General features: G+C 39.8%; 1 protein-coding gene across 1 annotated transcript; it reads left to right on the top strand.

The window, feature by feature from the left end:
* The first annotated feature begins 482 nt into the window (after positions 1–482).
* On the top strand, positions 483–12,169 carry psmf1 (proteasome inhibitor subunit 1). The gene is made up of 7 exons (XM_028576971.1): positions 483–752; positions 2,193–2,345; positions 4,684–4,766; positions 5,506–5,694; positions 9,339–9,395; positions 10,230–10,391; positions 11,919–12,169. Exons 1-7 carry the CDS (start codon positions 624–626, stop codon positions 11,968–11,970), a joined length of 825 nt encoding a protein of 274 aa, XP_028432772.1. The 5' UTR covers positions 483–623; the 3' UTR covers positions 11,971–12,169.
* Positions 12,170–15,033: the final 2,864 nt, after the last annotated feature.

Here is a 15,033-nt window from a genome sequence, read left to right as displayed (position 1 = left end):
TGGCATATATATAAAATGCAATTCCAGCTTGATCTTATGATGACACAGACATTTAATTTACAGAAATATATATATATATATATATATATATATATATATATATATATATATACTGAACTTATGACTCATAATTACATATAAATATCATGAACAACAGTTCACTTGAAAATTGAAATTGAAATTGTTAAAAACTTTTATTTGTTGATATTATTATTATTATTATTATTATTATTATGAAGTTTAAAAAAACAGCTGTACAGAAGTGGGCCTACCTGTAACTGAATTCAAAAAAACTAATCTATTAATTAAAAATCCAATCGAATTTTATGTTTGTTTGTTTTTTATATTTATTTGGTTCGTGGTGTTTATATTTTATATTTAAGGGGTCAGTGTTTGTTAGCGTTAACATATTTTATTAGCATAAAGCTGTTATTATACTGGTTGGTAGTCAATCAAACTTCTCACTAGAGCTTTTACATTGAAAAGGTGTAGACAGGAAGTGGCTGCTGTTGCTATGCTCCGAACTTGACGCCGTTAAGCCCCTGAGTCCTGTGAAGACTTTCGTTTTCTTTTCTTCACTGGAAAGTGAATTGATGTTGTTATAGTTGCCATATCACAGAAACATGGCAGGCTTAGAGGTGTTATATACGTGTGTCGGTGGCAGCATTACCTGTCCACAGGACGCCGTTGTCTGTTTCGTTCACTGGGAAATGATAAAAAACGGATACAGGTGCATCGGGTCTGGAGACGAGGTAATTTCAATAAACTGGCATTAGCTAACTAAACGATGTAACGTTGTGTTAACGGTAACAGTATGTGATGTGATGGATTTTGCATCAACAACCCGTTCAATGCCTAACGTTAGCTAGCTGTTTAGCGCTATGATCGTTAGTCAGCATCGCAGTAGTAATTTATTTTTTGGAAAATCTGTAACGTTATATTGATTATTTATTAACAATATCAATTGAACAACTTTGACAAACTGTTTCCCCTGCTCACTGTATTACAAATAACAGTTTATATAAAGAGGGTCGTGGGATTAACTGCAGCTGAACTAGATTTTCTGAAAATACGTGCTGCTTTGTGGATTGCTTTTACACCGAATTGAAGAATGGCTCTTAAACTGTTCAGGTGTATATTTTGGTCTATTTTTTTTACCGAGGTTATTGACCTTGGCTTTACGGAAAGAAAATAAAGTTGTCAGTTGTTCAATGGAATTCTGTCCTCGCTAGTTGGCCCGGGGGCTGCTCAATTTAGATTAGCGTTAGCTTCCTAAATTGCTGACGTTATCTAGCGAACTGTAATATTTTGGCAAACATATTTTAGCTTTGTTTTTAATGAGATGTTGTATTTGAAGCAGAATCAACCAGCAGCTTGTTTTTAAAATAGAGATATAGCTAATGACGAGCTCTAAAAACTGTCATGTCATCTTTAGCTAGCTAACCCAGTGTTGTGCCACTCGGGGCCAGTCACACTAAAGCACTACATTACATTTCACTACTAGCAGTGATGGAAGAAGTATTCAGATAATTTTCTTCAGTAAAAGTACTACTACCACACTGTGAAAACACTCCACTGCAAGTATTATCAGCAAAAGTATAAACAGTACTCATTGTCCTGTGATGTTTATGTATTAATATTCCTGCTGCATTAATGTGTATGTTGCATTTTACTGCTGTAGATGTTTAACGTTGTGCTCATTTTAACTCCTTTTATATACTGTTGGCTAGTTTAATCTACAGCCATGCATCATATCCTATAAGATCATCATATGCTTGTAGCATCGTTGTCCTGTGAGAACTACATATCTCTATTTTGCTTAAGAAGTAGGACAAATTCCCTAACACACAAATCAACACCTCATCCTTCACTTCATCACAAACATTCAAAACTAAAGTTCACTGACAAATGAAGTGCAGTAAAATGGTTTCCTCTGAGATGTGGTGGAGTGGAAGTATAAAGTTGTATAAAATGGAATACTCAAATTACAAGTGCCTCAAATTTGTACTTAAGTACGGTACTTGAGTAAATGTACTACCGCCACCACTGACCACTAGAATCATTCTGATGAGTTTGTCCTGACATTGTTATTGCGCACTCTCACGGTCCTCTAACCCCCACCATTTTCCCTCTGTGTATCCCTAATGTGTTTGTTGTTTTTCCGTGTGTGTCTTTCTCTCTCCCACCTCCAGGCACGCAGCAGTGATAAGAAGTCCGAGCTGCTGCCTGCTGACTGGAGCAGCAACAAGGAATTGTACAGTCTGCGGTATAAAGCCAAAGACAGTGACGCCCAGCTGCTGTTCAAAGCCATCGCTGTCGACTCCACCTTGATCTTCAACCTGATGGTAAGAACAGCTGACAAACGTACCAACTTATAGGTGTGTTTTTTGGAAAGCCAGGCAGGTTGATGCTGTCGGTTTGCTTCACGATGGCGGAGACTCTGCAGACAGAAAAGTTGAAATGAATGAAATGATGGGACAAAAACGGCAACAAACAGTAGATGCTTCCTCATTTTGGACATTATTCGTTTAGGGTTCACCAAAATGTCAAATTATCAGGAGGCCCATGCACATCCATAAAAATGTTTTGCACAATTATCTGCACAAAACTACTATACTTTAGTAAGACCATTTGTGGTTGAAACATTGTCAATATGTCTATGTGGAAAAGAAGAACAGGGAACAGCATAAAGACTCTTCATAGAATTGACATAAAGTGCTCATAATATGCTGTTTGGCCTTTTCCTTTTCCTTTATTGTGTTATATATCTTTTTTTGTGCACGTTATAGGTTTACAAAGTGAAAAAGCCCAAAGTCCACCCCAAAGGGACTTACCATCTCCAACAGAAAACACTGTTCACCAACTGCTCCAAACAGCTCTATTGTAGTCCAGCCTTTACTTCAGAGACAAACGTGCGTCACTTTGTAACTCCTGTTATAATGCTCGCCTAGCTGCTAGCGTGGCACGCCTTCATACTCTGCTTCTGACTGGCTAGTAGTCCTTACCTAGCTACTGCGCATGTGCGACTCCCACCAAAAATGGAACAGAAATGTGATGCCTCACAGTGCTGATCCATTTTTTGCGACACGACTAATGCGTGGTGTCACGACGTCATACATCCATGGTTGATGCTCGACGCCCTTGACGGCAGCTGATTGGACGAACGCATCACGTGCGTCACGTCCCGAGAGCCTGGGTCTGTCCGAGGTTTCTTCCCAAGAGGGAGTTTTTCCTCGCCACTGTCGCACTGCTTGCTCTTGAGGGAATTACTGGAATTGCTGGAATTGTTGGGGCTTTGTAAATTATAGAGTGTGGTCTAGACCTACTCTATCTGTAAAGTGTCTCGAGATAACTCTTGTTATGATTTGATACTATAAATAAAATTGAATTGGGTCTGGCTACTCCTGAATTTCAAAACGAACATCGTGGCGGCTCGTTCAGAATACAAGCTCTTATTTTATGAAAATAGTTCACCGAAACGTGTTTCTGAAAATATTTTAAGCGAGAAATAGGCTATGCAGTTGCCGAAGTCTTCATTTCAGATCGACAAAGGTCAGTTTGAAAGATTTTTGTCTCCTTCTATTGGATAGTCGCGTCACGTTCAACGGATTCATTTGCATAAAGCTGGGCATCGGCCAGCTTTTTTGACGCGCAGCATTCTTTTCAAATGCAGCGGCGCCTTCCCGGGATGCTTTGCGGGCGCGTTAAAGTCGCTTGACATCACCCATAGGAATAGAGTGGAAGCGTCGCACAGCCAGGTGGATCTGCACTGTCACTCTGTAGCTAAAACGGAGAGCTCAACTCACAGGGTAAAAAGAGGAGCTGCAGCAATGTGCAGTACAACACAAATATGGTGTTTTTTGAAAATTAAACCATGTAAACCTATTCTGGTACAACCTCTAAATACAACTATGAACCTGAAAATGAGCATAATATGAGCAATTTAACCCTTGTGTTGAATTGTCAAATTGACCCGTTTTTTATATCAGAAAATATGGGAGGTAGAAATAAGCGCTGAAAATGTGTATATAAGAAAAATTTAACAATTTAAAACGTTGGAAAAAGCAAAAACAAACTGTGAAAAAATGGCATCGAAAAAAAACAACACAAGGGCTAAGACCAGGCTGCTTTGTTCTCCACTGCACTGCAATGATTTAGTACATTTAGTACACATCTACATCTGTTGAACTGTGATATAAAAAGATAGCCTACTGTTTTCTTGTGGTTCAACTTTTATTTATTTTTTATCACTTGGGTCTGGCTGTGGAACTTTCTTTGTTGGCATTTTCTGATTTTGATGTTGCTGTATATTAAAGTTTTTCCAGAAATGGTACTCAACTTAGTGCGAGTCTCTCCATACACACTCTTACATCACTGCACTGACCACTGGAGGTCAGCAAAAACAAGATTTGTTTTGATAGTACGCTGGTCTCTAATGTTATCATCTGTTCAGTTTTACCATTAGCCTGATATGTAGGGATCAGATTTCTGTCGGCTTTGTTTTGAGAAACACATGTATAACAGGTATTGAGCTTTTCCTTTGTGTATTTTCTGTGTTATTTCTGTGACCGTGTGTCTGTACTCTGTGTGTTTGTGTGTTTGTGTGTGTGTGTGTGTGTGTGTGTGTGTGTGTGTGTGTGTGTGTGTGTGTGTGTGTGTGTGTGTGTGTGTGTGTGTGTGTAGAACTCCAGCACACAGCAGGTGTCAGACTTGACGGTGAACATCAGCGATCACGTGGATGCTGATCAGTTGCACATATTTGACAGGTTAGTGTCTTAATTTTTCCATAATGGTTCGGGGACTCATTTTATTAGATCTAGTTATGCTTTTGTCTTTTAATCTTTTTTTTTTTTTTTTCATGCACATTCTGATCATTTGGATTACGATGCTGTTATTTTATGAACAGTCGGTAGGGAAGGGAAACTAGTCGATGTCTCTTGGTTATACCTGACAGTGCTTTTAGTTTGTTTTGCTCCATCATGAACTATCAAAAGGACACTTGCCGTAGATCCAACTGTACAGACAATATTTTATATTAATCTACATTATTTTATTTACAAATTATTATCGTTATTATAATATTTCTTTTAACCAATCACAATCGTCTCAGAGACGATGGCTCTGCAGAATAATCTCTGGAAGAACTTGTTTTGGTTGAACATTTGCACCCCGCAAAGAAAACACCACATACAATATTAAATTAAGTTACCTGTTCACAAAACGTTCCCAGTTAGAGTTAATGCCGTAAACATATTCTTTGTAAATCTTTACAATTATTCCCCGAAAGAACCAAGCAGAAATTTCAAAAACAAAACTTTCCATATTCAGCGCGTAGCAACACACACATTAATTTATAATTTATACTGTTTATTGATCCCCAGTGGGGAAATTACAGTTTACTTTAATTTAGATTAGTCAGGTTAGGTGACGTTGGATGTCAGGCTTTATCCTGAAAATGTACTTCCGTTGATCCCGACTGTGTTAAAAGCAACCTGTTCTTTGCAGTGTGTTCAAGGATGTAGACAGTCTGTCAGAGAAGGTGAAGACTCAGCTGCTGCCCCCCCAGGACAGACCGACAGGACAGAGGATGAGTCGGAGGGATGCGGAGGATGAGGAGCAGAGGCGGAGAAGAGAGGACAGCGACCCCCTCCGCATCCCCAACAGACAGCCTCGCCAGGGACCCCCGCCACACTGGTCAGTCTCTGTCTAAACTGACCTGTACACACAAAGGATTCCCCTGTGTAAATATCTGCTTAAATATCTTTAAAAAACCATCGTCCAAAATATTTAATTACATCAATATTGTCCTATTTTAGAACAGTATGTTTGCAGTTTTCTCGTTTGCATTAACCAAAGATAAAAATAAGACTGTTAACAATAAGGAACTAAAGCACATCTGGATTTAAGCATTTTCAGGCTAACTTACAACAAAATAGCAGGAGAGAGAGAGAGAAACCACTGGATTATATCATCTTGGGCTTTTGGAAATCATGATGAGCATTTTTCTTTTTTTAAACTGATTAAAAGATTAATCCCAAAAAATAGTCTGCCGATTAATCAATCATGAAAATATTCATTTGTTGCAGCCCGACGAAATAAATAATTGGATAAAACTAAAATTATGTTTTTGGGTGGATTCTCCCTTTAAATGTCATGTGTGATAAAATGTGACAAACAAGAACACCACAAGCACATGAAGGACGTGACAAACACACACACACACACACACACCATAGAAGGTCTAGACAGGTTGCCAACAGCAAAGAGTAAATAAGGTGTGTGTGTGTGTGTGTGTGTGTGTGTGTGTGTGTGTGTGTGTGTGTGTGTGTGTGTGTGTGTGTGTGTGTGTGTGTGTGTGTGTGTGTGTGTGTGTGTGTGTGTGTGTGTGTGTGTGTTCAATCACTCTGCTTCTCACTCCTTGTCTCATCTGCCTCCCCTCCTCCCCCGTCCTCTTAGCTGCGACCCGATTAGATGTGAGGTGATCTCAGCACTTTATCGACCTTACTGCTGTTGCCTCCTCGTCTCCGGGGAGGGGGGGATAAGGATGAAATCAAAACAATGACAGATGGAGTAAACCAACATCTGAGAGAGAGAAAAGACGTAAAGGGAGAGAAAACAAGAAACACAGATAAGAGACAGAAAGAAGGAGAGAGGTGAATGGGATGCAGAGAGGTGAGGAATGATGAATGAGAAAGCAAAAACTAAGTCAGGGCTGCAGGGAAGAGGAGGAGGAGGAGGAGGAAAATGCACAGAATGGAAGATGGAGAGTAAAAGATCTTTGCCTACAGTGTTTCATCCAGAAAGCAGACTGTCTGTGTGATTCATTATGAATAATTAGAATTGCTAAGGGGATAATTTGGGTTATAAATGGGATACGTAACGTATAATGTTAAGTTATAGGATTAGGTTTGTGATTCATTTAATTATAGTGATATTTGTGTGGATTCAGGGTCGCTGCATCAGCAAAGAGTGCAAGATAGATGACAGGAGAATCCAATCCAATGGCTGCAACTAAGGATTATCTCCGTTAATAATTCAACTTTCCTCGATTAATTGTGTGGTCAATTAAATGTGGCGTTTTCAAATGTCTTGTTTTGACCGACCATCAGTCCAAAACCCAAAGGAACACAAAGGAAAGGGAAGCAGCAAGTCCTCACATTTGAGAAGCAGGAGACCGAGAATGTTAAAGGACAATTCCGGCGCAAAATGAACCTAGGGGTTAATAACACATGATTACCGAGTTGACCGTTCTCTGGGATCTGTTTTCATGCTAATCGAATGCATCTCTAGCTTTAAACAAGCTACCGCAAATCGGTGGTTAGCTGCTAACGCTAGCTTTCAGGGCAGATGGTAAATCGCTATTTCTATACCACTAACAAGGCTCAAAATAGCAGTCGAATCACGAACGCTGTGTTTGAGCCATGTTACTGGTTACTGGTTGCACGGCGTTCATCGTTCGACTGCTCATGACTGTTTACCAAGATGGCGCCCTCATGTAAACACAAACGCTGCTGTCTTTATAATCCATCTTTTTAATAATCTGTCTGTACACTTACAAAGTTCTCAATGCTTCGGTTTACATGTAGGGACCCTCATTATGCTACCGTTGAAGTGTGGTGATATTTTGAGCCTTGTTGGTGGTATAAAATAGTGATTTTACAAAGTCTTCCAAAAGCTAGCGTTAGCAGGTAACCACCGATTTGCGGTAGCTTGTTTAAAGCTAGAGACACAGTCGATTAGCATGAAAACAGAGCCCAGAGAACGTTCGACTCGGTACACATATGATATTAACCCCTAGGTTCATTTAATGCCGGAATTGTCCTTTTAAGCATTTTTTTACTCAAACAATGAATCTATTAGCAAAATAGTAGCCAAATTATTTTTCTCCCTAACTGATTAATCAACTAATCGTTTTCAACATTACAAATAAATAAATTGTTCAGCATCGGTGCGATCACGGAAGACTTGTATCATGTGGAAGCAACAATGTTGACATTACTTAGAATTCCTCATGGGGGGGGCGACAGAAACTACGCACTATAGCCTTAAGATAATGAAATAAAGCCCTCCCTACCTTCCTTTATCTCAAACAACCCTCCGATACTATGTATGTTATATTAACCTAAAAATATTTCTCGTTTAACATTATGCTTCTAACATCCCAACAGTACATGCTCAACATTCACCAGTTTCTTTCTTGTTTGTTATATTGTGCGTATGTTTTAAGTCCTGTATGTCTTGAAGATTAGTGCTGACCTTTATCATCTCTATCCTGTATTTCCTGCCAACATTTAACGTACAATTGATTTAGTTTCAGTTCTACCAAATTTTTAAGATATCCCCGTCTCTTAGTTTTAATGCTCTTTTACCAATTTATCAACTGCCTTTTTTCCCCCTCAACTGCAACAAGAGCCAAAATCCAACAAAAGTGTTCATCAAATGTTAGACTTTCGTCTTATCTAAGGTCGGTTATACAATCCTGTTATTTTCAATTAAGAAAACATTAACAAACCCTTTCTAATCTTTTAAACAGCTTTAACAAATCATTGTTTGTGTTCTCACATCTCGACTATTGCAATGCCTTGGATTCTTGTCCAGGCCAAAAAGCTGCTGCGTGATTAACATTTGCTGACTAAAGGCCTGGACGCATAGAGCCGATAATCGGCCGTCGGACAGTCTGGCGAGGTCAGTGACTCGAGTCAGTTTAGTGTGTTCCGTGCTGTCGTCCGTCCTTCATTTTGGCCGATTTGACATGTATAATCGGCGGGGCGGACACTGCCGGAAGTCGCACTCAAATTACCCATCTGATTGGTAGAGTGCTAACCCGGAAACGGGGAGCGGAATGAGGTGACTAGAGTCGGCAAACTATTTTAGTACAATATGAGATCGTATTCTGAACAAGCCACCAGGAGAAAACAGACCCACGTGACGCATTCGTCCAATCAGCTGCCAGGTTTAAATTTTTGGGCAACAATAACGATTAGCGCCGCCTGCTGTTATGGAGACGTATTACGTCTCGCCTCTTCGGTGTGTTCCGAGGCATTTTATTTAACAACTCGGGGAGACTGATCAGTCCGACTGCCTTTTCTGCCGTCTGGTTGGTGTGTAAGCAGCTTAAGACTTCACTGTGTTCCTATAGGATCTCATTTGTCTAAATAAGATTGTGAAAAAATGCCCATAAATTACTCTTCAGTCTTTAAATTGCTTGTTTGACCAACCATCCAAACACACAAGTATTCAGTTTACAGTGATACAAAATAAAGAAAAGCCGCAAATATATTTACATTTGATGAACTGCTACTGTAAATAATCAATGAAAGAACTATTTTTCCTTCCAGGGCCGACCCCATGGTTCCTCCGTTCGCAGCTGGAGGAGCAGATCTGGATCCCTTCGGGTCAGTCTCTCTCTCTCTCTCTCTCTCTCACACTCACACACACACACACACACACACACACACACACACACACACTAAACCCTTACAAATGATTTGTTTTATGGAAGTCATTTTGCAGATATATGGCGTGGTTTTTGTTCTAAGCTTGGATTTGGGGGATGAACAGTCTGTCCACGCAGTACCAGACCTACAGCTGAGGATTACTGGCGCTCGGCCAGCTGAATGGGAAGCTCCAAACACAATTATCACGTCAGGATGAAGAGAAAATACCAAAGCAATCGACTAGCAGTCTGGGTTTAGTCTGAACATGATTATTAATTTTTTTTTTTTGCCATTTATTGAAGTGTCCTGCACTATTTATTTTTTTTAAATCACAGACAGTCAGGGTTGATTGTTTGCACGCGATTAAGTCACAAAGATATCTCTTAACCTCATCACAATAAGTATTTTTTTTTTCTTACATAACTAAATGAAAGAAATATTTTTTTTCACTTCAACACAGCTGTTGGCATTTGGCACCAGGTGGTTCTTGGCCCCCCGCGCCCTCCATTATAACCATGGGACGTACAACTTTTTGTGTATTCAAGTCATTTTACACCCTTGAAAACAGGCGCAAATAATTGAGACAAATTAAAACGACTCTTCAATCTTCCATCGAATAAAATGTCCTGTCTCTCCCCGATGTATTACGGGTTTGACCTTTTGAGGACTATCAGTCATGCCAAATAATAAAACACCCAATAACTGAAATTTAAGGAGATAAAAGTGAGGGAAAGAAAAAGATAAAATACACATTACCTTCTCACATATAGTCCCTCTCCGTCACTCTTTCAGGACCCGTGGCGGCGGCGGGATGATCGTTGACCCGCTGAGGTCGGGGTATCCTCGCTCTGGGTTGGATCCCTCCAGCGGGATACCGGACATTCTGCCTCCCGGAGCTGTTCCCCCGGGGGCTCGCTTCGACCCGTTTGGACCCCCCGGACGACGCAGGCCAGGGTGAGGCACGCACACACAAACACACACACAGATTGTGAATCTAGGTGCAGCTCTGAAGGACTGTTTCCCTGAAAAGAACACACGTGGTCTGTCCTCTTAAATAACTCTATACAAAATCTGTGGCCGTCCCATTGATTTCCTATGGGGAGAGCAGCGGTGCTGCCCAACTAGGCGCTGCGCTACCCTTGGCGTTGCGCAACGCTCGGAATTTCAGCCGAGTGCTGCGCTCAAAGTTCAAATCATTTCAACTTTGACCTCGTGGCTGCTGACCTTTTCAAGGCGCAACCAGACCCTGTTTACACGTACATGGTTCATTTTACAAACGGAGACATTTCCCTTCGTATGTGCCCTTCGTTTACACGCAAACGGAGAAATCACCTCTGAAACCGAGTCTTTCTAAATACTACGGCCAGAGTGGAGATTTTTGAAACCTTTGTTTGCATGTAAACTGAGACAAACGGAGGTTTAGGCAGCCTAGGAAGTGAGGAAGAGATGAGAGAGGAAGCTTCTGATTGGCTAACGTGTGCTTGAGCTTCTCGTTACACTGCCACCTACAGGTTTGGCGTGCTCTTGGCTGCCTTGACGGCATATGCATATATATATATATATATATATATATATATATATATATATATATATATATATATATATATATATATATATATATATATATATATACACGGGTGCGTGTAAACGAACATTTTTCTGAAAACTGACAGCTGTGCACAATGTTATTTTTGAAAACGGAGAGGTTGAAATGTCCCTTTATGAAAATAGCCGGCCACGTGTAAATGTAGCACCAATTCCAGAAGCAGTGATGACGTACTGTCTACCCGCGCTTCTCTCTCTGCTCCCCCCCCCTACCTCGCCGTTTTACCGCGGATCATGTGTAGGCGGCTTAAGAACCTCTTGAAGAACTAAAGAACATATCTTCTAAACAACACTTTTCTAGACTAAATAGTTATTTGATTAAAAAAAGAAAAAAGGACAAGATGCCTAGATATTTATGTAATATTGTTACTCATATGTAGGGATGTCCCGATCAAAGTCCTTTAATGTTGGCTGTCTGCTGATGCAAAGCCTGATCCGATACTTGTATGTATTTAAACGTCGATTGTGTATCTGATACGTAACGTGCACAGCTTTCTAAATCTGACGCGCATTATTTATCGCAAGCTTCTTCATCCAAATACTTGAGTTTGAGAAGTGAGTCGGAGAAAGTTTAAGTGGGAGAAATTGGCGTGAAGCGATCCCCCGAGAGGGAAGATGTCTCACTCTGTTTCGGTAGTTCCGACAATATTTGGCAGCGTACACTTCGTCCCGAGCTACCCTGCGACGCCGGATGTTCCGACAATTATCCGGAAAACGAACCGTCGTTGATGCGGACTATATAGCAGCTAACTAGATGCAGTGTCTAATGGGACAGTTGTACTGGAAGAGAAAGAAAAGTTGCCTAAAAGAGAGAGAAGTAACTAAATAAAAATATGACAATGAGTTTCCGTGTGTGTGTGTGTGTGTGTTTTTCAGGCCGGACCCAGACCACATGCCCCCACCCGGCTATGACGACATGTTCATGTAGTACTTCCTGCTTTTCTACTTCCTGTTTGAAACTCATCAATCATCCTGTCCTCCAGCCAATAGGAGCCAGAAGGAAGTTCTCATATCTCACCTCCTCGAGGGTTTGATCTGGTTTAGTTGCCTGAAAATAAAGATATGTCTGCCTTTTGAATTTTCTCCTGTTTTTGAAAAAAATAAAAAGGATTTGTTTGCTTATTTCATATGTGTTTATTTCATATATGTATATAACTTATGTAGAAGTACCCCACTCTTGGTGTTAAATATACATCAGCAAAACGCATTAGCCCGTATTTCCTCCGCTTCCTAAACGATAAAAAGCCAGTAGATTCTTATCTTTCCATCAAACTGAATCTTTTAGTTATAATTTATTCATAAAAAAGGACTTTAAATTCCTGTTGTGGATACATCAGAAAAATACATTTTTTATATTGCTTTCTGTTGGGATTGTTGTTGATTAAACGACACAGTTGATAAAATATCTCATGTCAAAATAAAAATCTCTGACTTGACATTCTGTTTGTGTTTTTCTTGGAAAGGTACAGGCTTATTTTCTAAGCTGAAATTATTTCAACAATTTATTTCATGCCAGTACAGCAAAGCCAATAAAAATGTGGACCTTGGATGTAAAACATCAGCCTTGACATGATTTTATGAAAGTGCGTTCAGCAAAGCAAAAATGTTCACATTGTGTTTAATAATGCAAATTGGACTGCTATTTCTGCACTTTCTCCCACAATTTTGACAAGCAGCACTTTTGTTCTTGTTTGTAATAGAAAAAGAGGGATCCCAGAAAGTACAATAATGATCTCCACAGACATGCACACACATACAGAATTTGGATAGAAATGTTCACATCTGACATGCATAACTTCACACTGCTGAGAGAAACCCACAAAGGGTGCAGTGTGAAATTTGATGTAAACAAGATCATACAGATATACAGTACAGGCCAAAAGTTTGGACACACCTTCTCATTCAATGCGTTTCCTTTTTATTTTCATGACTATTTACATTGTAGATTCTCACTGAAGGCATCAAAACTATAAATGAACACATATGGAATTATGTACTTAACAAAAAAGTGTGAAATAACTGAAAACCTCTTATATTTTAGATTCTTCAAAGTAGCCACCCTTTGCTTTTTTATTAAGGGAAAAAAAATCCACAAATTAACCCTGACAAAGCACACCTGTGAAGTGAAAACCATTTCAGGTGACTACCTCATGAAGCTCATTGAGAGAACACCAAGGGTTTGCGGAGTTACCAAAAAAAGCAAATGGTGGCTACTTTGAAGAATCTAAAATATAAGACATGTTTTCAGTTATTTCACACTTTTTTGTTAATTACATAATTCCATATGTGTTCATTCATAGTTTTGATGCCTTCAGTGAGAATCTACAATGTAAATAGTCAAGAAAATAAAGAAACACATTGAATGAGAAGGTGTCCAAACTTTTGGCCTGTACTGTATGACCACATAAACATTCTCAACAGGCAGAAGATGAAGGGGAAATGAGGCGAATGGGATGAGAATAATGCTCACAGCTCACTCGCAGATCCACCTGGCATGTTTCTCGCTACATTTCATTAGTGGTTCTGACAGAGGCACGCTAATGTGTCTGTAGGAGCTAAAAAAATAAAAACAGCATTTTACTCACTTTCAGCAGGTGACCGCAACTAATTTATCTCTGTGGGTATAACGGAGACGTGAAGATCTCCTTTTGTCTTGTGGGGGACATGAATAGTCATCCTGAATAGGGGGAATGATGCTGAAGACTCAAGAGGAAGAGACACAAAAAGTGACAAAGAACGACACGGAGGCAACTATTTTCAATCCAAAGCTAACAAAACGACTGACCCTGATAATAATGACAGAGGGAAATAGTTTTTAAAAATGAGGATTTAAATAAGAACAGAAAAAGGGGGGAAAGTGAGAAAGTTGGGGGCGTAAAACACCAATAAACGTCTGTCTCTGTGTGTGTGTGTGTGTGCGTGCATCCCAGCTGAATTATTGTTGTCCTCAAACACGCTCTGATGTTGTTATGGATTGGGGACATAAACCATCTCTAAACACAGGGCTCTGTCTCTGGGCTATGCAGGCAGCTCCTTCCACCTCATGGCTGTGAGACCTTTATACACACAGGTGTGTGTCTGTTCCTAATAATCTCCAATCAAGTGAATTGACAACAGGTGGACTCCAATCATGGCGTTGAAACACTGGGGCGCTTGGGTAGCTCACCTGATTGAGCATGCGCCCATCTACTGTGGCTAAATCCTTGCCGCACCGGCTGCAGGTTGGATTCTGACCTGCAGCCCTTTGCTGTGTGTCATTCCCCCCTCTGTCCCCTTTCATGTCTTCAGCTGTCCAATCAAATAAAAGCCTAAAATGCCCAAAACAATTTCTTTAAATAAAAAGGTGTACTAACATCTGATCAAGACAAACCCACCATGCAAGTTCACATTTGTGGCTTTGAGTGAAATTAATTGTAATAACAGATCCTCTGGCACCTCAGCTTTGGGTTTAGTGCTAATTAGCTAACATGCTAACACACTAAAGATGGTGATATAGTAGGCTACCTGCTAAACATCAGCATCATGGCTGTAGACTCTTGATAAACACTGGCTTTGTCTTTACTGCCGTGATAGAGGACAGAATTTTTAAAAAACAGAAACACAGAGCCAGTTTAGTTACACTTGATCAACAAAGAGTTAGTCCAATCCAAGATGACAATATACATATATACACATATGATGTGATTTCTCATCCCAATATCAAGGTGACTTAAAAACAAATCAGAAAGAATTATCTTCGGTTCCCCAAAGTCAACCCCCATTTTACAAAACACCTTGGATCCCTTTCATTAACCTGGGTGTAATATTTGATACTGACCTTTCGGTGGAAAACAAATCACAAAATACAAAATTTTATTCAATCATGTTTTTATCAGCGGAGGAGCATCTCAAAAATCCGTGCTTTTATATCATCTCCGGTAAATTATTATGATTCATTGTAATCAGAGTTCAACCAAAAAAACTCTCACACCTTCTAAAAAAATCCCTAAAA

The sequence above is a fragment of the Perca flavescens genome, chromosome 4 (assembly GCF_004354835.1).
Source record: "Perca flavescens isolate YP-PL-M2 chromosome 4, PFLA_1.0, whole genome shotgun sequence".
Lineage (NCBI taxonomy): Eukaryota > Metazoa > Chordata > Actinopteri > Perciformes > Percidae > Perca > Perca flavescens.
This window is presented reverse-complemented; position numbering and strand designations above follow the sequence as displayed.